At 48.6% G+C, this 21529-nt stretch overlaps 8 protein-coding genes across 8 annotated transcripts; 4 read left to right on the top strand and 4 right to left on the bottom strand.

Moving 5' to 3' along the window:
• Positions 1 to 1057: 1057 nt before the first annotated feature.
• On the bottom strand, positions 1058 to 2017 carry PFICI_15204 (uncharacterized protein; the record flags this gene model as incomplete). Its single annotated transcript, XM_007843785.1, has 1 exon — positions 1058 to 2017. The coding sequence occupies one exon, from the start codon at positions 2015 to 2017 to the stop codon at positions 1058 to 1060; it is 960 nt and encodes a 319-aa protein (XP_007841976.1).
• A 720-nt stretch (positions 2018 to 2737) lies between these two features.
• PFICI_15203 (uncharacterized protein) lies at positions 2738 to 3538 on the top strand (the record flags this gene model as incomplete). The annotated part of the gene is made up of 1 exon (XM_007843784.1): positions 2738 to 3538. The coding sequence occupies one exon, from the start codon at positions 2738 to 2740 to the stop codon at positions 3536 to 3538; it is 801 nt and encodes a 266-aa protein (XP_007841975.1).
• A 1137-nt stretch (positions 3539 to 4675) lies between these two features.
• PFICI_15202 (uncharacterized protein) lies at positions 4676 to 6483 on the top strand (the record flags this gene model as incomplete). The annotated part of the gene is made up of 3 exons (XM_007843783.1): positions 4676 to 4874; positions 4945 to 6278; positions 6340 to 6483. 3 exons carry the CDS (start codon positions 4676 to 4678, stop codon positions 6481 to 6483), a joined length of 1677 nt encoding a protein of 558 aa, XP_007841974.1.
• Positions 6484 to 6882: 399 nt separating this feature from the next.
• PFICI_15201 (uncharacterized protein) lies at positions 6883 to 8448 on the bottom strand (the record flags this gene model as incomplete). The annotated part of the gene is made up of 3 exons (XM_007843782.1): positions 6883 to 7092; positions 7153 to 8346; positions 8413 to 8448. 3 exons carry the CDS (start codon positions 8446 to 8448, stop codon positions 6883 to 6885), a joined length of 1440 nt encoding a protein of 479 aa, XP_007841973.1.
• A 740-nt stretch (positions 8449 to 9188) lies between these two features.
• Positions 9189 to 10461, bottom strand: PFICI_15200 (uncharacterized protein; the record flags this gene model as incomplete). The annotated part of the gene is made up of 3 exons (XM_007843781.1): positions 9189 to 9564; positions 9627 to 10322; positions 10385 to 10461. 3 exons carry the CDS (start codon positions 10459 to 10461, stop codon positions 9189 to 9191), a joined length of 1149 nt encoding a protein of 382 aa, XP_007841972.1.
• Positions 10462 to 11168: 707 nt separating this feature from the next.
• PFICI_15199 (uncharacterized protein) lies at positions 11169 to 12970 on the top strand (the record flags this gene model as incomplete). The annotated part of the gene is made up of 3 exons (XM_007843780.1): positions 11169 to 11344; positions 11407 to 12462; positions 12562 to 12970. 3 exons carry the CDS (start codon positions 11169 to 11171, stop codon positions 12968 to 12970), a joined length of 1641 nt encoding a protein of 546 aa, XP_007841971.1.
• Positions 12971 to 16484: 3514 nt separating this feature from the next.
• On the top strand, positions 16485 to 17561 carry PFICI_15198 (uncharacterized protein; the record flags this gene model as incomplete). Its single annotated transcript, XM_007843779.1, has 1 exon — positions 16485 to 17561. One exon carries the CDS (start codon positions 16485 to 16487, stop codon positions 17559 to 17561), a length of 1077 nt encoding a protein of 358 aa, XP_007841970.1.
• A 546-nt stretch (positions 17562 to 18107) lies between these two features.
• PFICI_15197 (uncharacterized protein) lies at positions 18108 to 20283 on the bottom strand (the record flags this gene model as incomplete). The annotated part of the gene is made up of 4 exons (XM_007843778.1): positions 18108 to 18588; positions 18675 to 19330; positions 19424 to 19809; positions 19866 to 20283. 4 exons carry the CDS (start codon positions 20281 to 20283, stop codon positions 18108 to 18110), a joined length of 1941 nt encoding a protein of 646 aa, XP_007841969.1.
• Positions 20284 to 21529: the final 1246 nt, after the last annotated feature.

Below are 21529 nucleotides of genomic sequence, written 5' to 3'. Positions count from 1 at the left end.
ACGCTAGGTGCCGAAAGCGAATCAATTCTTTTTTCTTTTCTTATTTTTTTTTTCAAGGGACATAAGCATGAAAGCACACGGTACCTACAGGAAATAGCGTGGTAATATCTGAATCAGCGAATCGCAGCCTCACATTATAGGACCGGGATCCCGACTTATCTACAATGTCCTAGGTTAGAACCTGGGTGACACAACCTTGTTTCATGAAAATGCGGCCGAAAGAGGGGGGGAAATTGGAACAAAGAGAACAGAAGACCTAGGACCGAACCCTTACTCATCCTGACCCCTGTCATCGATTCGAACTGCCATGGAGTTTGTTGAGGCGATGAGAATGCAATCTTCACTTACTTTTCTTACGAAATCTCGGTTGATGAGATTGTGTTCCTTCTGATCTGTCAAGCTTCCTATTGCGCTTTCGTTACTCAAATCGCTTGTCCGAACCACATTTTGGCCCCATACTATTCTTTGTTGGCTACCTACCTACGTTAGCCACATAACCTACATGTGTACCAGGCCGCAGCATGCCAACTCGTTTTAAGTCCTCACACTTGCATTCAAGAATCACAACACAAAGAGGCTTCCATCTCTACCATGAGCTGCCACCACATGAGCACATAAAAAGTGGTAACTAGGACGGATGATTAGTCGAACTTGGGATATTCAAAAAGTACTACAGTGTTGCAATCATGCTTCACTGGTCCGCCAAGGGTTTGTGGCTACCACGAGTACCACTGACAGGGACATCAGCGGTGCTGAAATTGTTGCATCCTACAGGTAATCTGCTCCAAGTTCCTTCTCGTCATAACGCGGCCTGTACTGTGTTGCTGCTCAATCCAACCCAGCCTCTTTTTGCAGCTGAAGCCGGTTAAATTGATGTCAAAAATGAGCATGCTGTCATAAGTCCATAGTATCATCAGTCGGTAAACATGTCTACGTAGCATTGGGCGGGTTTCCACGATATCGTGCGGAGTGAATGCAATTCTCAAAAACCTATTGCCAATAGACTTTATTCTCGTTACCCTTGGCCGGAAAAGACCATTATTCATAAGCACAGTTATCAAGAGCTAAAGTATGACGCGATCTCCGCTCGGTGGCGGGCGAGCTGTGGTGGTAGGTCATACTCCTTCTTTCCTATAGCGAGCAAAGCGCCGAACCCCTCGAGAAGCACAGAATCATGGGCATCAGCCTCCAAAATCTCTAACTGGACATTGATTGTCTCATTTCTCTTGCGAATCGTCTCGGCGAACAGGATGCCCTGATCTCTCAACACCTCGTTCGCGCCCACTGTAACATAAAGTGCTCGGGTAGTTTGGGCCAAGCCATTCAGCCATTTTCGATCCGTGTCCAGTGGCAAAGCCCACTCGCCATGGCCACCTTTCAAGTCGTCTTGTGTTGGCTGTGTATGCAAAAGTTCCCGTGATGAAGTCTCAATATGTTCTCTAGAAAGCATATCAATGAATTGGTTCTCTGAGAAGGAACGCCCGTTGGTATTGCCCGACAACCAGGGCGACACCAGGAATGCACCAGCCAAAGGCTCCGGAAGGCGATTGGGGGCTGCCGAGTGTGCAAGATGTATCAGCAGCTGCGCCGTTAAATTACCTCCAGCAGAGTCTCCGCCAATGACAATACTGCTGGCAGGAATACCCGAGTCCATCAAGTGCCTAAGTGCCGATGTAGCTTGCATGAGTTGTGTTGGGTATCGTGCAGCTGGGCACAGTGTATACTGCAGAACAGCCACAGCGACTTCGTGGCCGCTTTCTCTTTCTACATATGCACGAAAGCACCATTCAAAGTGTCCCGGTGTGACTGGGGCGATATATCCGCCTCCTGGAAAGAACAAGACGTATCTGGAAGCCTTTTTGCGGTTGCCGACCCAAAGGAGCCATGAGTTGCCATCTGGCAGATGTTCTGCCATATGACTGAGCCGATCTAGAGCCAGTCGATCGCCTTCCTTGATGGCTGCCGCCCTCTTCTTGTCAATCCAGGCGCTGTAGGTGTCAAGAGGCAGGGGGCTCATGGCTTGGATCTGCCTCGGCGAGAAAGCACTGAGCCAGGTGCGAAGAAGGCCTGTTATGATGTACAGCTTTACGGGCAACTTTCGGCGCCAGGCAAGAAAGGCGCATCGAATGCAATTCAACAATGCACAGGGAAGAACTAGAAGTCGTCAGTCATCGTGAAGACGGACCAAACGCTCCAAGCCACATTTTCCGTTGCTGGTTGTTCCTGCTATCTTTGTTTATTTTGCCTTCACTCACATACGAGGGGCCATCTAAAGATTAGACCAGCCTTTTCAAATATATTCAAAGAGGGCTTCATGGCGTCTGCTCAAATGCATTTTTCTTTCGGCAATATGGGATAGTGTTTATCTTGATGAAAACATTCCATTTAAAAGCTTCGAGTTAAGTGATGAAGCTTAATCCAGATGCCGAACATGCCGCGGAAGCTTTGAGATGAACCCCCAATTATGGGATTTGCCGATGGATGACTTGGAGCTCTCCAACTTGGACCCGCATGCAACTACTGTGTATAACTGCTCCACGGGACTTACCCGACCTGGCACTATGACACTAGTTGCGTCCAAAATTTGAGTCGGGTTCATTCCGCGAGAAGACATCCCATTAGTTATCATTCAGTAGCTGATCTATAGGTGACCTGGATGATATCTGGCTTGGCCTGGCCACTCACTTGCGATGTTGTTCACGCAAATCGATTTGCTGATACTTCTGACCACGCCAACATGAAACTATCACGCGAAGGATTCACGATCGATGTCGCCGCTGCATTCGTGAGGCGAATTGTGTTCAACCCTGCACTCGCCGTGACTGCAGCTGTCGCCCAAACTATGATACATTTTATACAGGTATCATATAATGATGATTTTCTCCAGCAGACTCCCAAGTTTACTTGGCCATTGGCTTCGTCGGTTAGTCTCTGGGTACTCCTCAGTATTTTACTCTGGGCCAATGATTATTTGAACGATGGTTACGCAAACAATTGGGCAGCTGATCCTTTATGGGACTGGAGCAAGGAAATTGTCTTGATAACTGGTGCAAGCAGCGGTATTGGAGCGAGTATCGTCCAACATCTAATCCAGCGCAACCCTCGGGCGACCATTGTCATTCTTGACTATTCACCCATGAGCTGGACGCCTCCGCCAGTGTCTAAAATACATTTTTACCAGTGCGACCTCAGCCATTCCTCTGTGATCAAGGCTATCAGTGAAAAGATTCGCCAGGAAGTCGGTCATCCAACAGTCTTGGTCAACAATGCCGGCCTATCTCGCGGCTTTACTGTCATGGATGGCTCTTATGCAGATGTCGACGTCACCATACGAACAAATCTTCTCGCACCATTTCTCTTGACCAAGGAGTTCCTACCTTACCTTGTGCAGCATAACCATGGCCATATCATGAACATTAGTTCCATGAGCTCCATCATGCCACCGGCTGGAATCGCCGACTATGCCGCGACCAAGTCCGGAATCAATGCACTTCACCAGGTACGTTGGTTTGAATCCTCCGAGTTGAGGTGGAATTAATGTCTTTCTTTACCCAACAAAGGCTTTGCAACTAGAACTCAAAAACATTCATCACGCGCCTAGAGTACGCCTTAGCTTAGGCATCTTCAGCTTCATTCGCACCCCGTTGTTCAAAGGGGAAACAGGGCTCTCCAACTTCATGTACCCGGTATTGCATGTGGACTCTGTTGGTGAGACCCTTGTAGATATACTATTAAGTGGCCGCGGAAAGACTCTATACATGCCTGGCATGATGCGATACCTCCATTTGCTGGTGCGTATAATTATACCTGTGTCATCAAATCTGTATCGTCAGACTGACTGATTGTTCTTGGAGGGATCCCTACCTGAATGGCTATTCAGAGTCCTGAGAGAGTCGTCCCATGATCTACGCGTTGATTTCAAGGGCCGACAAAAGATTGATCCGGGAACTGGTGGACTAGTTGCAAACTGATATTCTCGGTCACAAATTTACATATAGCCAATAGTCCTACCGTTGGCGTTTCCTAGCATGCCTATTTAGCATGTCTTTATTGATTTCTAACGGCTATAGGACGCTGCAACCGTTGCCATTGATCACTCCTCCATTTCCTTCATTGTGACCAATGTCGTAGCAGACACCAAAAGATCTGAGATAAGCTTGATTAAGTGACTTTTCTTTTCTTTTTCCTTTTTTTCAGCTCAGATAAATAATTGTGTGACCAAATCCATCCGGGAAAAACATGGGCTCTAGTGTTATTCAGGTACTTGAAGGAGCGGAGAACAGTCCATTGGCGAATGCTTCGCTGTCGGTCGTCTTCAAAGTCGAGATACAACTGTTGATCACATGTGTCCGCGGAAATTGAAATAACGCCACTTCTGTGTACATGGGCGTCTTTGTGGAAGCAGTGGGAGTTATCTTGGACGGCTAAGTAAACGATCGACGTTTGCGGGAACGACCCGTCTCTCGGTTGCGATCCGACCGCGACGAGCCAAATACCTACCTAGGTACCTGAGAGCCATGGGTCTCGCATGCCAAGTGCCTCGGTTGATAATGGGATCTGCGAGTATCGTGAGCGAAAGTTATGACATTGGGATAAATACATAGACGTCAATCGGGGACCCTGCTGTTTTCTGTACTCAAGCTTCCTGCACCAAGGTCAATACGAGACCGTCAACATGGTTCCAGAGTCATCAAAAATTACAACATGCAGCAAGTTTGCATGTGTCGGCACGGGATTCTCGGCCATTGGCTTGGGTGCGACACTAAAGCGCTGGTATGGAATCACAGACATTCACTTCTTTGAGCGTCATAGCGAACTGGGAGGCACATGGCATATCAATCAATACCCAGGCAAGTTGAGAGCACTACTCAAATGTTGAAAGGGGAAGAAAAAACAAATCTCGCAAGGAAAAGCTAAGCGTACGATCTAATCAGTTTTTCTTAGGCTGTGCTTGCGATGTTCCTAGTGTATTGTACAGCTTCTCATTTGAACCGAACCCGAACTGGACACGCATATTACCCAGCAACACCGAGCTCAAGGCCTATCTGGTACATGTCGCGACCAAGTACGAGCTTGTACAGAAAATGAGATTTTGTGTCAACGTCGAAGCGTGTGAGTGGATCGAAGAGCGTAGCGTCTGGAGGATGCGGGTATTCGACTACAACACCAAGGAGACCTTCTACCACGAATCCCAATTCTTGTTCTCGGCCTCGGGACAGCTGGTCACACCCCGTGAAATCGACATTCCCGGAAAGGACAGATTTGACGGTCCTTTGTTCCACTCAGGACGTTGGCGGACGGATGTCGACCTCACGGGAAAGAAGGTCGTGGTCATCGGCAATGGCTGCACCGCCGCCCAGATTGTACCCAACATTGTCAAAAAGACGGCACACACGACGCAGATTGTCCGCAGCAAGCATTGGATCATGCCACCTATTGACGCTTCCATTCCGGATTGGACTCGCTTCATCCTGCGTTGGGTCCCGGGTGCGATGCAATTGTTTCGCTTTGTGGTTTTTCTCATCGCAGAAAAGGAACTTCAAGGTCTCCCAATGACCAAGGCCGCTGCCCGATACCGACAGAAGAGGCGCGCTCTCAGCGAAGCATACATGCGTGGGAAAGCACCTCCAAAGTATCACGGTATTCTGATTCCCGACTTTGAGTATGGCTGCAAGCGACGTATCTTCGACTCTGGCTATTTGGACAGCCTCCACGAAGAGAACCTGACTCTGACCAACAGTCCTGCCCTGGAGATTGTTTCTAAGGGCATACGGACTAAGGACGGTCTGGTTGAAGCTGACGTTATTGTATTGGCTAACGGGTTTGTCACGAACCACTTTTTGGACCAAATGGACATCAAGGGACGTGGAGGAAAGACGGTAGGCGAGCATTGGCGCGAGATGGGTGGTCCCACGTCCTACAACTCTTCTGTGCTGAGTGGATTCCCCAACTTCTTCATCCTTCTGGGTCCCAATGCCGCCACAGGTCATACCTCTGCCCTCATGGCGGCCGAAAACTCAATCAACTTCGCTCTGCGCGTGATCAAGCCCGTCTTGGAAGGCCAAGCCACCGTGGCTGATCTCAAACCGCAGGCCGAGGCTGAATACACAGAGAGACTTCAAAAAGACCTCGAGAAGACTGTCTGGAACTCGGGGTGTCAGAGCTGGTATATCAGAGCCAATGGCGGTAAACCGTGGAACGCAATGAGCTATCCTTGGACCCAAAGCTACTTTTGGTTCCGAAGTCGGTTCCCGACGTGGTCTGATTGGCGGTATACTGTAAGTGACAAGACAATAGAGCGACCGAGATGGAATTTTATTGTTTCTAACATTCATGCAGGGTGAGGCGGAGTTGCGAAAGGAAGGGTTAGGACATGGTTATCTTGTAGCTTGGGTGGTCATAGGTGCAGTGGCTTGGTGGTCTTGGGGCCAGAACTTTGACTATGAAGTTGCTGCGAAACATCTTCAAACATTTATTTCTTAGGCTTTTGGTGCATGAAAGTCATACAAGGCATGGCAATGTTATACGGGCCAGAGGAAACAATCGTTTGGGAATGATATTCTAAAGAAAGTTTTATTGCATCAGATCAAAGAATTCTCTTTTAGTTAAATCACTTATACTATCTTCAAAGAATTTAGTAAAAGATCACAAGATGTATTTTGATCTAAAATTGGCTTATATTGCAAGCTTGCACTTTCCCCTTTCCTTTCCAACCAAAATCGAGAGGTTTAGTCCCATGACAAAGTATTGATAATAAGTCATTCTTATTGTTTTCGGTAAACACAGAGGTTGCAAATTCGTGTGGCATGTATACACTGGAATAATATACAATCTATTGACTTGTAACATCAAAACAAATCTCGTCCCATTCAATCGCGACCTCTAAAATACTCCTTTAATAAGATCTGTGAAATCTTCGTTTTGTTTCGAGTCATCATTGTCTCTGACTGCTTTGGCATCTTCAAGAACCCCCAGCTTGGTAGCCTCCTCGATGATCAGTTTTTTGTACTCCTCACTTCGAATTTGAGGCTTGACGGGAAAGGGCTCATGAATGGCATCATGGTTGAGCAGGCGCGAATCATATTTCCCACTCTGCTCAGAAGTTAGCAGACTTCATAGGGGCAGTATTTCTGTTCATGATAAAAGACTTACTGCCTCAAAATCAATGCATTGCACTAGGCGCGCAATGTTGATAAACAAGCTTCTCTGTGCCAAGCGGTAGCCGACGCAGATTCGCCGACCACCACCGAATTGCCACAGACCATGGGCGATATCAGTCTCATGGCCGTCCATCCATCGCTCGGGTTTGAATACGTCGGGATCCTCGCACTCATTGCAGACAGCAACCTCGTTGATGACGAATCCAACGCCAGCAGGGAAGAAATAACCCTCAAATTCAAGGTCATTGCTCAACGTGTGGTCCGGAGTAAGAATGAAAATGGGTCGCCACCGCAGAATCTCCTTGGCCATGGCGCAGATGTATCGCAAGGACTCCATGTCCTCTAACCGTGGCAGCCTGGCGTCAGCACCAACGCCACAAACTTGATCGATCTCAGCCCGGGCCTTGCGAAAGGGCTCCGGGTACTCGAGCGACGCCATAACCATGATTTTGAGGGCCTCGCGGGTGGTATCGCTGCCAGCTTCTATCAGCTGCATTGCGACATACATGGAGTCCTCGTCGTCGCCCTTGTATTTGGTGTCGGGATGCAGCAGCGTATCACGCAGGAAGGATGGAGGCGCGGTACCAGCCTCGACCTGCTTGCGGGCAGGCTCGTACCATGAATTATAGACGTTGTAGTTCCATTGGCCCAGTTTCTCCCATTGAGGTGCCCAAAAGTGGAGGAATTTGGGCAATTTGACGACATCTGGAAACCAGTCAACCAAGCTTGATCCGATGCTGCCAACGAAAAATGTGACACAGTTTTGTAGGTCACTGAGCTCCTTGGTCGACTTGACTAGCCGGTCGCCAAGGGCGATGCGGTGGATGACGGAGTTGGCGTAACGATAGTGGTGCTTATACCACATCTCTGGCTTGACAACGTATTCTGCCATCATCTGTGCGCTCTCCTCTTCCTGCCAGGCACCGTATTGTTTGAGTGCTGTCCCGCTCAAGAGACTGTGCATGACACGACGTCGCTCGGTCCAAGTCTCCTGGGGCAAGATGAGGGACCTTCGATCATGGCTCACAATACCGCTGGATATGGGCATCGGAGATCTCGTGTTTGTGATACTGCTCTTCTTTGCAATAATTTCAGATACCACGCGATTGCTGTTGAGAAAAACCCAAGTCTTTTGGCCTAGATGGAGAGTTGTCATCTCTCCGTACTGTGTTGGCATGTCTCTCAGCTGGTGACATTGAATTAGCATCGCAATGTCACTTGTCAAGAAGTCTCGTATGATGGTTATGCTTACCAATTTGTGATTGGGGTCATTGCGACCGGCCCTCATGGCTCCCAAGTTTCCCAGGATTGGCATGCCCTTCGGGCCTGGCGGAAGACGTGGCTGTTGGCCATTTCGCCCTCTCCGGGTTCCAATAGGTCTGAATATGTGTTGGATTAGAGAAAATATGATGGTAAGTAGAAAGATTACTCCCGCAAGGAAAGAAAGGACGGGACATTGTTCGTGTAAGGTAACAGCGTGATCTATCAGGAACGCCAACATCTTGTCAATCGATACAAAATAGGGGAGTTCAGGACAATGAAGACATTGGAGAGGCCAAAGAATAAGAATGCAACAGCAACGCGATATTCAAAGGGCGACAATTTAACAGGTCCATGTCAAAAGTATCAATGGGTCACGGGAAGTTTACGAGCTTGAATTCATATTACCAGTACTTAGGCCGCCGGGGATCTAGATAGCATCCTTGGCGACCAGCCGCTATAGCGTATGGAGAAGCCGGAATCATCCCGGTGCACTCACGAGTCAATTTTGGGGAAAGCCTCCAGCGCAATACACAGGTACGTAAGCAGGAGAGCCACCAGACTACATATGTAGTGACTGGTCATTTTTCCAAAGAGGCGCGATGATGATCTAACGAATTGGGTACTGAATGCCTCGATTTGAACTGTGTGGCCCCTGGACTCACTAGGTTACATACTATGTACCTACGTAGGCCTGGCTCTCTAGAGGTGTTCGGGACACACCCGAGAATGGACACACTTCTACAATGTACATACTTCGGACCCCCCTCAGTGGTCCAGGTAGTGCCCTAGTTGCTCCCTAGCCTTTTTCGCATCATCGTTCTCTTCTAGCCCGAACTCTGGCTTATAAGTCTGTGCTCCAATTTCATGTCCTTGAGGCAGGAAAGTGTGCTCAGAGGCATGTTTTTGCAGTAGGCGGGTCGCATTGGCATTCAGTTGCTGCGGTCCAATTTTTCCGCCCTCCGTGCTTCTGACGAAATTGCTATACTGTAATAAGCCGGCATAGATCCCGAGCTTGGGCGCGTACGGAAAGTCGCTCCCGTAGACAATGTTTGACGATGGGGCGGTGGCCAGAAGAGCCTTGAGTTGTGCTTCCCCAGTCGACAATGCCAGATCGTACCAAAAGCGGTTTGCTGCTGAATTGCTGATTTTTCTTCATTAGTACAAAGCATCAATTATGTGTATATATTTCGGGGGCCCACGTACGCCTGGAGCATGTTGACCTTGGATTGCGCCGCAATGGTAGGATTGACGAGACAACCTATGCCACGCTGTGCGAGCATCGGAAACGCACCACCGGCGTGGCTCAGAATGACATCGATTTTAGCACATTCCGTCATGATGCCTGAGACGAGTAGAGACATAGCCGCCCGTGTGGTTGCGAGAGGGTAGTCGATCGCTGGCTGAGGAAGAAAATTGCCAATCTTCTCCGGTTTGATCTGCAAATGGCTGGGATGGAGGAAGACGAGCGCCGAATGCCTGTTCAGCTCATCCCAAATAGGCCTGAATGCATCGTCGCCAGCCAATCTGTCGCCGTATGATGACATGATGACCACTCCATTGGCCTTCTGTCCGGTTTCAAATACGTGCTTGATCTCCAAGAGAGCCCCCTCAATGTCGTTGAAGTCGGGAAGACTGGCAAAGAATCCAAATCTTCCCGGTCGCTGTTCGCAAATGGCCGAAACCTCGTCGTTCAGCGTTCTTGCAAGATGCCTTCCTTCCTTGGTAGGCCCCAAGATTGCAGGCCCTGGAGCTGTAACGGAGAGGACAGAGAATGATGCACCGATTGTATCACTGAAGCGCACGCATTCCTCCAGTGTCCAGCTGGGGGTTGCCCATCCCGAGGGGTCACCACCGCTCTCGTCGAGAGCCTTGAGGTAACTCGGCGTCAAAACATGAATACTATGATTATGAAGAATTAGTCTCATCACTGGCACTTCGGGGTCCAGGGCACGTTTTATTACTGAGTATCAATGCGAGAAGCACTGGCGTTCCTTGAAAGCAAGCGGGCAGCGCCCCCGGCAACGTGCTCGAGAATCATGATCTGCGATGAGAAGAGATATAGTTAGTCGAATGCCAAGGAAATGGGTGTGCCAAGAAGAGTTTTCGTGCGAGTGTATGCAAGGGATGTCTTTGGGGAGGGAGATTCACAATAAAGCTCAACACCGTGTTAAGTATAGCCATACTTGTGTGTACGTATATGGAGTTTATCAGCAGCAAGTGGATGACGTATAAAACTTGTTTGCACCAGAATGTTGATCAGATACCTAACAAAAGATTCGCTATTGCAATTCACACAGCGGGGCTTGAAGCACTGATTGCTGCTAGCTTCAATAAGACACTACGTAGCGGGCAAACGGCGGCCGTGCCATGAAAGAGAGTTCAGTCATGTAAAGTCTAGGTCGTTCGGGATGTTTCCGGTCTACTGTATTGACCCCTAGGAATAGGCCGGGCTGCCTAAGGGAAGCCCGGAAGCATTCCGTGGGTCCGTCAATCCCACAAGGATAGGCCCACACGATGTGAGAAGCAGTGTGTTCACGGGCTAGAGCGACTTTGATGGAAACTCGACCATCTCGTTGCCATATCGTCAATCAAGTGCTATGTAGAAACACTGGACTGCTAAACACTATATTGCCTAGGTTGGTGGGTAGGTACCAACGTAGACTGAACATTGAAGCTTCAGCAGCAAAAGCACGGGCCCCTTCCTGGAGCTCATAGCGACAGACAATCGAATCTCGTGACAAAGCCATGTCCGAGAAGCGTCAGCCTCGTCGCAAGACGCCGTTAGCTTGTCAATCCTGTCGAAATCGCAGAACAAAATGCGATGGTTCTATGCCTGTCTGTCAGGCCTGTCAACGACGAGGTCTTGACATCTCGCAGTGTGTCTACACGATCGAGAATGCGCGAACCGCCAATAGGGACTCGTGAGAATAAGAGACACTCTTGCCGTTCAGACCATGACGTACAGAACTAATGGCCCGTATAGTTACATTCAATCCCTGCATGACCGTATTCGTGCTCTGGAGCAGACTATAGAGCGAAACGGAATCGGTGGCTCGCCGGCGGCGAATGCAGCAGTAGAAGATCCGGCGCCCTCCAGAGCAGCTGAGGCGGGTAGCTTCCGTGATCCACCGACCCCTATCGTAGGGACGGTCACGGAATGCTACCGCCCAGTTCAACATCGTGCCACCGAAATCGTTTCACCAGACTCTCTAGAATCAGGGTCCACTGGCGTAGAAAATGGAGTTACTGCCATGGGCACCCTCGACCACGACGGAGACATTTCAGGCGTGGTAGAAGATTCGGAGCATTTCTACGGTAGCTCTTCGGCCGCCTCATTCATGAGACAAGCTGTGGAGTCTGCCAACAGCCCGGAATTCTCACCAATTGGTGCAAATGCTTCAACCGGGGATACTTCGACTCGCCAGAGCCAGACGCAAACAAGAGGGCGCAGCCTCGGCTTCATGGATCGTGCGTATTCTGAGAACTACAGTCTTCCCCCGCGGTCACTCGCGGATCACCTACTCAGCCGCTTCTGGGAGAAGGTCTACTATCTTTATCCCGTTTTTCATAAACCAACCTTTGAAGACGCCTATCGACATCTTTGGGAGCCGCAGAGAGACGAAAGCAACCCATCGGGAAGCTTTCCCAACGTTGGCCTCGGCAGCCCTCCAAATGGCAATGCTCATACAATGCTGTTCCAGTGTGCCTTGAATATCATATTTGCCATTGGTGTTTCATTCTCGGATATTCCGCCAGCCGAGAAAGAGGCTGCCGCGAGAACCTTCTTCCTGAGGGCTAAATCCTTCATCGGTCTGGATATGTTGGACATTAACAATATTGGATTGGCCCAGGTCATGTTGCTAGTGACCATCTTCCTGCAGAGCACGCCGTTCCCAAGTCGCTGTTGGCACGCAATCGGCATAGCATGCCGAGTCGCCCAGGGGTTGGGCCTGCACACGTATAAGCCTCGAAGGGGCGAAAGCCAGCTTGAAATTGAAATCAGCCGACGAACTTGGCAGGGCTGTGTCATCCTCGACATGTATGTTGCAAAGGATACTTATATACCACTTCTTTTTCTCCATGTCTACTAATACTAGACACGAGTATACTCCTCGTGAGTGCTAACGTGTATGGACAGGACTGTAAGCATGACACTTGGACGTCCTGCAATGACGACTCACCTACCAGAATACCCAGCCTCCGTGAGCTACCCAGAAACCAGCACGGAAATGTCCATGTCTGTTCAAGATCATGAGGAATTCAAAATGATATTTTTCGTCGAGTATTATCGCTTGTGCCATCTTCTTAGAGACATTTTGGGGCAGGTCTATCAAGGCGGTAATTACGGCCCAATGGCTGATCCAGCGCCACCAGGTAAGTATGCCGACGATCTCACTGCCATCCTCCAGTTAGAACGCAGACTGCTTGTGTACGAGGAGTCCTTGCCTCCAATCTTGTCATGGCAACGGCCCTTGGACCTGAACCAAGTCTCGCCTACCTTGAAAGCGACTACTGAAACGCAACGACTGGTCCTGCACAGAAGGTGAATCCCTCGACCCATCATGCCTACAGAACTTGACTCACCTCTTTCCAGGTTTCTATATTTGCGAATATTGTTGTGGCGCCCCGTGTTTACGCAGTTCTCTTCCAGGTTTGAGAAGCACCGTCAAGCAAAAGACTGTGTCTTGTGCTAACCATGGAACCCAGTAACAAGCAGGGCCCAGTCCTCACATCGCTCTATAAATCCTTTGCATTACAATGTGCCAAGAATTGTGTTCAGTCGTCCATTGACCTTATCCGAGTGGTTCATCAGACTCATCGCAATGTTGCGACTGAGTGGTGGTGGGATTCCCTTTGTAAGTGCTCGAACCTTGTCTACATGGTAGCATCGGTGGATGCCAAGCTAAGCCAGTCCAAGATGCATGTACTTCTGGGCTCGTCCTCGTCTTGAACCAATTATATCCGGAGTTGAGAGATTGTTTTGACTGTTCTGTCATTCAAGAGCATTGGAAGTATTGTGAAATAGTCCTCGATCATTTGTCAGGCAACAGTATCTCTGTTCGGAGATCTCTGGAGCTGCTCAGGCGGCTCCACGATCGAATCATGCCAAATGTGACTGGTACGGCAACACATTTTCCTTTTTTTTTTTTCCCCCCTCCCTTCGATTGTGTATTGATCCGGGCTGCTAGGTACGGCAATAGAATCCAGAAACGCAAACCCGTCCGCGCATGCGGACATAGCATCTGCCGATCCTAACCCGTCGCGATTTCTCGAACCAACAATTGGCGAGCTTGTCGAAACATTGCCGTTTCAAATGATGAACGATGCAGAGATGTCAGACATGGCATTTGACTGGAATCAATGCTTGGACGTCTTTGACAGTACTGAGAACTTTTTGATATCAGGATGACCAAATGAAAATAAAGAAAGCAGCATCTTGAGGCCGACTTGGCTTGTTAAAGGGAGGGGGGAATCCGGATCCATGGCTGGAGTTGTACAGTGAGCCCAGGCAGATCCATCCAGACTTGGCCTGGAGATCTAGCGCCTCTATCAATCGACACTCAAGAGACTTCCATTATGCATGCTCATCATGCAAGGACAAGTAAAGAATCGTCATTACTGGTCTTAAATGGTTTATTACTGGCCCCAAATCAAAAGTGCAGAATGAGACCAATAATTCATTCAACCTGCAAAGATATTAACCTCGGAGGGCACTATTACCAAGGAATAAGTTTGTTCCTGTACTTAATTGACTAAGCTTTGAAAGATTCCCTTGCGTGTTTTAAGATTTAAATGCGGTATAAAATAAATGTATTAAGACAGGACGGAACTAAAACACGGGAAACTATTAGGTAAATATATAGACTATACACTCGACTGGGAGTGCTAAAGGATAATTAAGATGCGAACAGGCAGATGGAAAATAAAAGCAAAAATTATGCTACCCGAAAAATCAAATCAATGACCAATCAGACAAGTACTCTGTTGCACTAGCCGCGAATCGAACGCGGGGCCCATCGATGGCAACGATGGATTTTACCACTAAACCACTAGTGCTGTATAAATTTCAGGATGCTTATTGAAGTATATATTTGTTATACGCATTGCTCCAGCGATATCCTATACTTGCTTTCTGGAAATACTTTGTGCGACTTATTACTGCAAACAGAAGTACGTAACACTTTCGTTCTGCTATACCACAAGTTCGCTTAAAATACAGAGATAACCACCCTATTGAAGAGACTGCGTTCGATTCAGAAATTCTCTACGGCGGTCTCGGATAATCCAATTAGTCTCGCAGGCCCTACGTAAAAAGTAACGTGCTCTGTACTATGTATTCACAAGCGAATTGTCGCCGACAAGGACCACAAGCATAATAGCAGCTCGTCTAAGCACAAGAGCAATGGGAAGTAGTCACATAGAGACATGAAACGTTACAAAAACTAACATCAGAAAAATTATATTGTTGAATATTTGTTGTATCTGGCCACTGCGCCAGCAGACCAAACTGTGAAGCTCCACACTGGTAGCCAGGCGAACAGAGTGGATATAGCAGATACGGCGCAATAACATTTTTTTGGGACGTAAATGACGCATCTGTTCTGCTACTACATAAGATTGTTCTAGTGCTATTGTAATAGTTGTCAGCCAGCAATAACCATCAGTTTCAAGTTATTTCATCTTCCCATTTCTAAGGAGCAACCGATCAATTATTTCATCGAGGACGTGAAAATTGTAGGTGCAGATGTCGACGACGGAGAGACGGCAAATAATGATATTGAACCTATCGTGCGCGCAGCAGATGCCATATATGATTGGGTCGAGTATCATGATATTCAGGCAGACACGTTGCGCGCCCGTTCGTGTTTATTCTCAGCCCAGCGCAATGTATAATTACCCTCAAGGCTGCGTGTTATATGGTCTATAATCGTTTTTAATTTGGAGAGTATTGGTGATCCTTAGTATTCAATAGGAATTGCAGTAGTGATTGACCGATAAGCAGGTGAATGGTGATATATCACATGCTTATTTCTTCTATCTACTCGGGCGGTGAAGGCTGCACTTATGTACTTGCTGTGGATCTACAGCCGTATTTCTTGTCACAATTATGTTTACGATAACTACGACAACTTTATTTGCGTCGCCAATGCCAGCATAGTAACGGCACCGCCGCAATCAAGATGGACGGCGAGGTCAAAATCATCAAGATCTGCTATAGAGATATGGGGAGAAACGCCGTGCGGAACATAGTAATGCGCCATAGTGTTAGAATCAAACACATCACTATAGCTTCTTCGTGTCCATTTTGCTCAATGTGGCGTGGGAGCAGAAGTACGGCTACCACTACCTCCCTCATCGGCCACTGCTGTCCTAGTCGCGGGAGCAGGACTGGCATGCCTCTAGGCAGTAAGACCGGGACCAATAAATGGGAGCCAGTGTCAATAGAAGAACAATTGTAGAATTTTGAAGGGCCGCATAGCATGTCTCACTCTACTCTGAGTATATTGTGATTTTGGTTCTCCCCACATTACTTAGTCACATTTTACACACTCGTTGTGTCAGTGGACAGGAGCTACGACGCCATCCTACGGTCGTGCAACGGTCGATCATGACTACCTTACGTTGCAGCTAATGCTTATTCATTCGGAGTATTTGTTTGCCCGGCGTATGGCTCATCGGAGACATATTGGCTGTGCCGCCAAGGGTGGTAACCCTCGGGCCCGACGACGTGTCGCCAAGCTTATGACTTACAAAGGCGGATAAATGTTAACTTTCTGCTGTGATGTGAAAAAAAAAAAAAAAAAAAAAAAAAAAAAAGAAATATCTCGGGATCGGCTCAATAGTGAAGTGTCGCAAGGCAGATCCATACATGTAGCTGATGGAGCGGTGTCATTGCCCCATGCAATTGGCGTATCGGCAAGCTTGACTATGTAACTTGATAAACAGAACTTGATGTATTACGCCGAAATTCGAAATGGACGACATATATATAGCGTGTTATGTATAACTATCTCAACCTGCTTCACATACGTTAACTCTAGTCTGCAGTTGTGACACACGATGGCAAACTCGCAACACCCACAGACTCGCATCCCAACCCTGTCGAAGTCGGTCTTGGTAGCTGGCGCAAATGGATTCATTGGCTTTGCGGTGTGCCGTGCTTTCGTTCGAGCGGGTTGGCACACGTATGGACTGGTCCGTCGACCCGAATCCACCATGAGTCTTGCTGCAGAAGAAGTCATACCCATCATCGGCTCCATCTCTCATGCTGCTTCTTTCATCGAAGACTTGCACAGGCACACCAAGGCCCTTGATGTCATCATCTTATGCACTGATATCATGCCTGGATCTGGCGCACCATCCCAGGACATTATACACGTCTTGAAGAAGCTGGCAGCTGTTTCAAAGGATAGTTCGGTGAAGCCACTTGTCATCTGGACCTCAGGTAGTAAGGACTATGGATTTACAGGTCTGCATGGTTCAAAAGACCTTGTACCACATACAGAAGAGTCTTTGTTACAACCACTCGAGATATTGAAAGCGAAGACTTATGCTTCATTGGATGTATTCAACTATCCGGATCTTTTCGATGCCGTGCTGTTGAGGCCCAGCCCACTCTTTGGATACAGCGGTAGTTTCTACGGAGCTGTTCTGGATTTTGCCGCAGCAGCGGAACCCGCTCACCAGCTTTGCATCCCGTCCAGCCTTGATACCATCATCCACGGATGCCACGTGGACGACTGTGCTGAAGCATACGTATCCATAGCTGAACATGACGCCCGACCCGCCGTAGCTGGGGAGTGTTTCAATATATCTGCGCACCGTTACGAGACACTCGCAGAAATTGGAGCTGCACTGGCGGACGAATACGGACTGAGTGGCGTCAAGTCAGTCCCAGCCGAGTCTGATATAGCATCAGGCTTTGTTTTCGGTCTCAGCCAGTGGGTGGCGAGCGACAAGCTTAGAAAGCTTACAGGATGGACGGACAAGCGGAAGCTGTTCTCGGAGAACATTCACGTGTACCGTGAGTCCTATGAAGTAGCAGTTCAAAGGAACGATGAGGGTGTTTTGAGAATCAAGGCACTCCTAGCCGCAATCGGCGGTGAAGCTAGAAAAGTGGACAGTGGTATACTATAATTCCACAGGCTAACGGATAACACTAGACCAACGAAGTCTCTAGGCTGCAGATCTATTCATGATTCCATATTCCGAATATTCCAAATTTAGAAGTTGTCATCAGTCAGAGTCATGCCCAATGCAATTTATCGTTTCTCCGATTTTAAGGTCAGCAACACATGGACTATATTCTTGTATAGAAACTTTCTTTGATCTGCAACAGCTTACGTGGACTGAACGTCCAAGGAACGAATGACAATAAAGACCAGGAACCACACAGTATCCCGCCAGGTGTATCACTTTCGCGCGAAGCTTCAGATTACATTACTGGCTTAGACCCGGCCGCTCGGACATACGTATGCCTGCAATCTAGGATGTGAAAATATGCTCCTGATTTACTTCATACATGTATATATTTTTATGAACTGATTGATGCAAGGGAAAGACAGGCGGTTATGTACCATCTATAGAATTACACCTAAACAAGAAACACCACAATATCTAGATCATTTCTGGCCGTCGGATTGGGCGGCATATACCTGGTTGGGGAATGAATGTTGTTTGGTCCTAGTCAAAGTTGATCCTCCAAAGTTCCCTGTCGCATCCTGCTGTGAAGTCGCTTCGTGTATGCATCACCAGGACATTGTCGCTCACCAGCAAGTCACCCTTCTCCCAGGCGTGATAGTAAGCAACTCGACGGTCGTGCAAGAGATCCGTCAAGACATTACAGATCGTCGTGCTGTCCTTGTTGCCAGCCTCGCTAGCATTCTCAATCTCGACATTGGTGGCTTCAAACTTGGTCTTGGACTGTGGCCATGGCTCGTGGAAACGCAGGCATGGGCTACCAGTGGCAGGGTGGTCAACCACCACGGGCAAGCCACGCAGTACAGTGGCGTTGAAGGATGATGTCGAGACGGACCATGTAAGCCTGCGCAAGTCCTGGACCTGCAAATCTTGAGGGAGATACTTGAACATCATAGTTGAAGAAGAAAAGAGCGTAAATCCAGTGTCCTTGGGTGAAGTCGTGACTGATGTGAAAAACTGGAAGCTGTGATTTAAGTCAGTACAGGGTGGAAACATGGTAAAAGTATAAAAAAAAAAGAAAAAGAAGAAGAAAAGTCCACAATGACGTACCCAGGTGGCGTAGATACGATTTCTTCGGTACCATCCTCTTTTGTTCTCTTCTCCGTCTTGAAGAGGCCATCATAGTGAAATGGCATCCATTCAGCAGAGAGAACATTGTTCAGCCCGCGCGTCTCGGCTCCTCTATCCTTCACCTCCAGAACGAGACCAAACTTCCAGCCAGTTGGCGAACCGAGGTCGTGCGATTTCTTGATGAAAAGCTCGCGGTCCCTTGTCTTGGCAAAATCGCGCAGGATCACTGGAGAGTTGCGTTGCGCAAGCGATCTGACTTTGGCACCATCAATGTCTTCAATGGACAAGGCACCAGCACCCTTTGCTGGCCGAATGAGAAGACCAGCCGGGTACAACGGGTCGCATTCGATGCCGCCTGCTTCGCCTGCCCAGGCCAAGAGGTCGGTCTTTTCTCTGTAGAAACTGGGCCTGCCATCCTGGTAAACGAGTTCAAACTTGTCGTCGGCATCAAATACGGCGTGGTGGCCACTCGTCACAGTTCCGTCCAACCGGAATGCTACAGTGCAATGCCATGGTGTGGTAAATGGGGTGTCTGTTGGCAATGGGCTGACTGAGAGTTTGTTCCTGCCAGTAGACGGGTGAATGGAGAGCCTGAGCCGATCGGAAAAGGTAGCCTTCACGGCACGTGCAAAGGCCTGTTGTACCGAGTGTCAGTTTGGTGGTGGAAAGAGTCAAACAAAAGGAGGTGGGAAGAGGAAGAGGATGTGGACGTGTTCAGCTTAACTTACGTCACCCCTGAACAGCATTTGCTTGGCGACATACTCGATGCCCTTCTTGAATTGCGACTTGGTGCGCGAGTTTCCGACGGGGTAAACATCTTGAAGATCTGTTGACAAGAACTTGATGTATCCTCGATACGTCAGGCAGGTGTCCTCGTCGTCCTTGATCTTCAGGGATGCGTCAAAGTCGGGGTTGCTAAACTTTGACAAAAGTGCATGTCTGAAGTTGGTGGCATTGGACACATAGGTGATTTGATCAAGCTCATTGGGCACACCGATGTGGACGAGATCCTGCAACCGTGAGAAGTTAATGTGTTTGAAGCCCTTTCGAATGCTCATGGCCCTCAACGCCTCGCCATAAGCCCAGACGTCACTGTCTCGCACACCCAAAAGGTCTTTTTTCGCATGTCAGTGCAAGAACAGGATGGAAGATGGGTCGTATGGAGCTTACCATTATACACGAGACCGTCGGAGATAATCATGAGCGTGGCGCCAGGGCTGTACACGTCTTCGATGGCGGAGCACAGCCCGTTCAAATGTGCCAACGCAAACTCTTCAGCCTTGTCGGGCAACCGACCGAGGACCTTTGTGCTGGTGTTGGGAGATTTGAAGGGAAAGGCCGGCAAGCACATCTGGATGGCTTGGCCTTCGACAACCTTTGAGTAGATCTGGTCGAGGAAACTTGCGTCTTGGTCAGACTCTGATTCCTCTGGATCGCTGCGTCTCTTGGGCAGGGAATATCTATCTATTATTTCCAGAATTTGCGCAGCCGTCTTGACGTGAGAGGAATCGAGATGCAGTGGTGTCGTTTTCGGATCCTGGCTGGCCAGACATTCGGCCGCCGTGGTAGTCAGTGTACTGATAGACATGATGGCTGTTTCGTGTTCTGAGCTGTGCGTGGTTTCCTTTCACTCTCTCTTTCACACACACACACACTCTCTCTCTCTATCTCTGGTTGTATTTATCAAAGACAGTCTCCGAATGAAAGGTGTTGGCGTGCCCAGTCTACGACTAATACTTTAGCCTGTACCGGTTGTGATGAGGTGCAGTGCCGAGCAATGTGTTATATGATGGTTGGTAGAGTTTAGAATGGATGTGACGTTATTGCTCCAAGTTCTCTAGAGTTCTTTGTCGACGGGATCGAAATTCTTGTTAATAATATACTCATACGCAACTGTCAATCCCGTGCCTTTGTCACTTACCGGGACCACTTCAGGAAATTTGCCTTCTTTGGGTCCCGAATTCCCTGGTTGTGTTGTCTCGGCCGACCTAGCCCTGGGCATGCCTATCTTCATCGCATCGGATGGGTGGCGCGGCCAGGGTCTGGAGGCAAGAGTATGCATCGTACGCACACCGGCGAGTCCCATTGAGTGACATGTTTCCGAAGCAACGTTGAATCCGGCATGGTTGAGCGGAAACAAAGCCGCTCTCGGGATAAGTCACTATCATCTAGCCATCATGAATGCCGTTGTCTGCCAGGGTTGCGGCCATGCACGTTGACACCATTCGGGATCTCGATGCCGCAAAAACAAAGCTTCGCTAGACATCGCCAGGGTGACGGATCCTACACACTGACTCGTTTTCATTCGATGATGGCCTTGACATTCGGTAACATGGTCACATTTGAGGATATGTGCCAAGCTTCGGGAGCCCACATGTCCCGCGCCCTGGTGGGTAACAATGGATGCTTGTACGATAAAGCCTGTTATTAACGCATGCTATCAGGTCCTGCATCTATCTGGAACAGTTTTAGGATGATTCCAGGCCTTTGGGGGGGAAAAGAACATCCGATAATCGTGCCTCTGTGGCTTCCGCTCACTTGACAAGAACTTGAAGATATGACGCGGGTTTGAGTTGCCATCCTTGGCTTTTCTCCATAGTCGCCTCCAGCTTAGCTTGATAGTTGGAAAACCCCCCGGAAAACCTAATGCAGGTACGGTTTAAATGCATCGGATCGACCGAAAATATGCCGCGCCAAGTATCATGATCCGGAGCTGGTTAGTAGTGTGCGGCGAGGGCGAAGCGATAAAGAAATGTGTGGAGGGTGAGCAGCACGTGGCATGCGTATTAGGCTGTTTGTTCATAATATGAAGTAGACATAACTTCAAGCAAAGG

This window comes from Pestalotiopsis fici, assembly GCF_000516985.1.
Source record: "Pestalotiopsis fici W106-1 unplaced genomic scaffold PFICI_Scf_16, whole genome shotgun sequence".
In the NCBI taxonomy this organism is placed as follows: domain Eukaryota; kingdom Fungi; phylum Ascomycota; class Sordariomycetes; order Amphisphaeriales; family Sporocadaceae; genus Pestalotiopsis; species Pestalotiopsis fici.
This window is presented reverse-complemented; position numbering and strand designations above follow the sequence as displayed.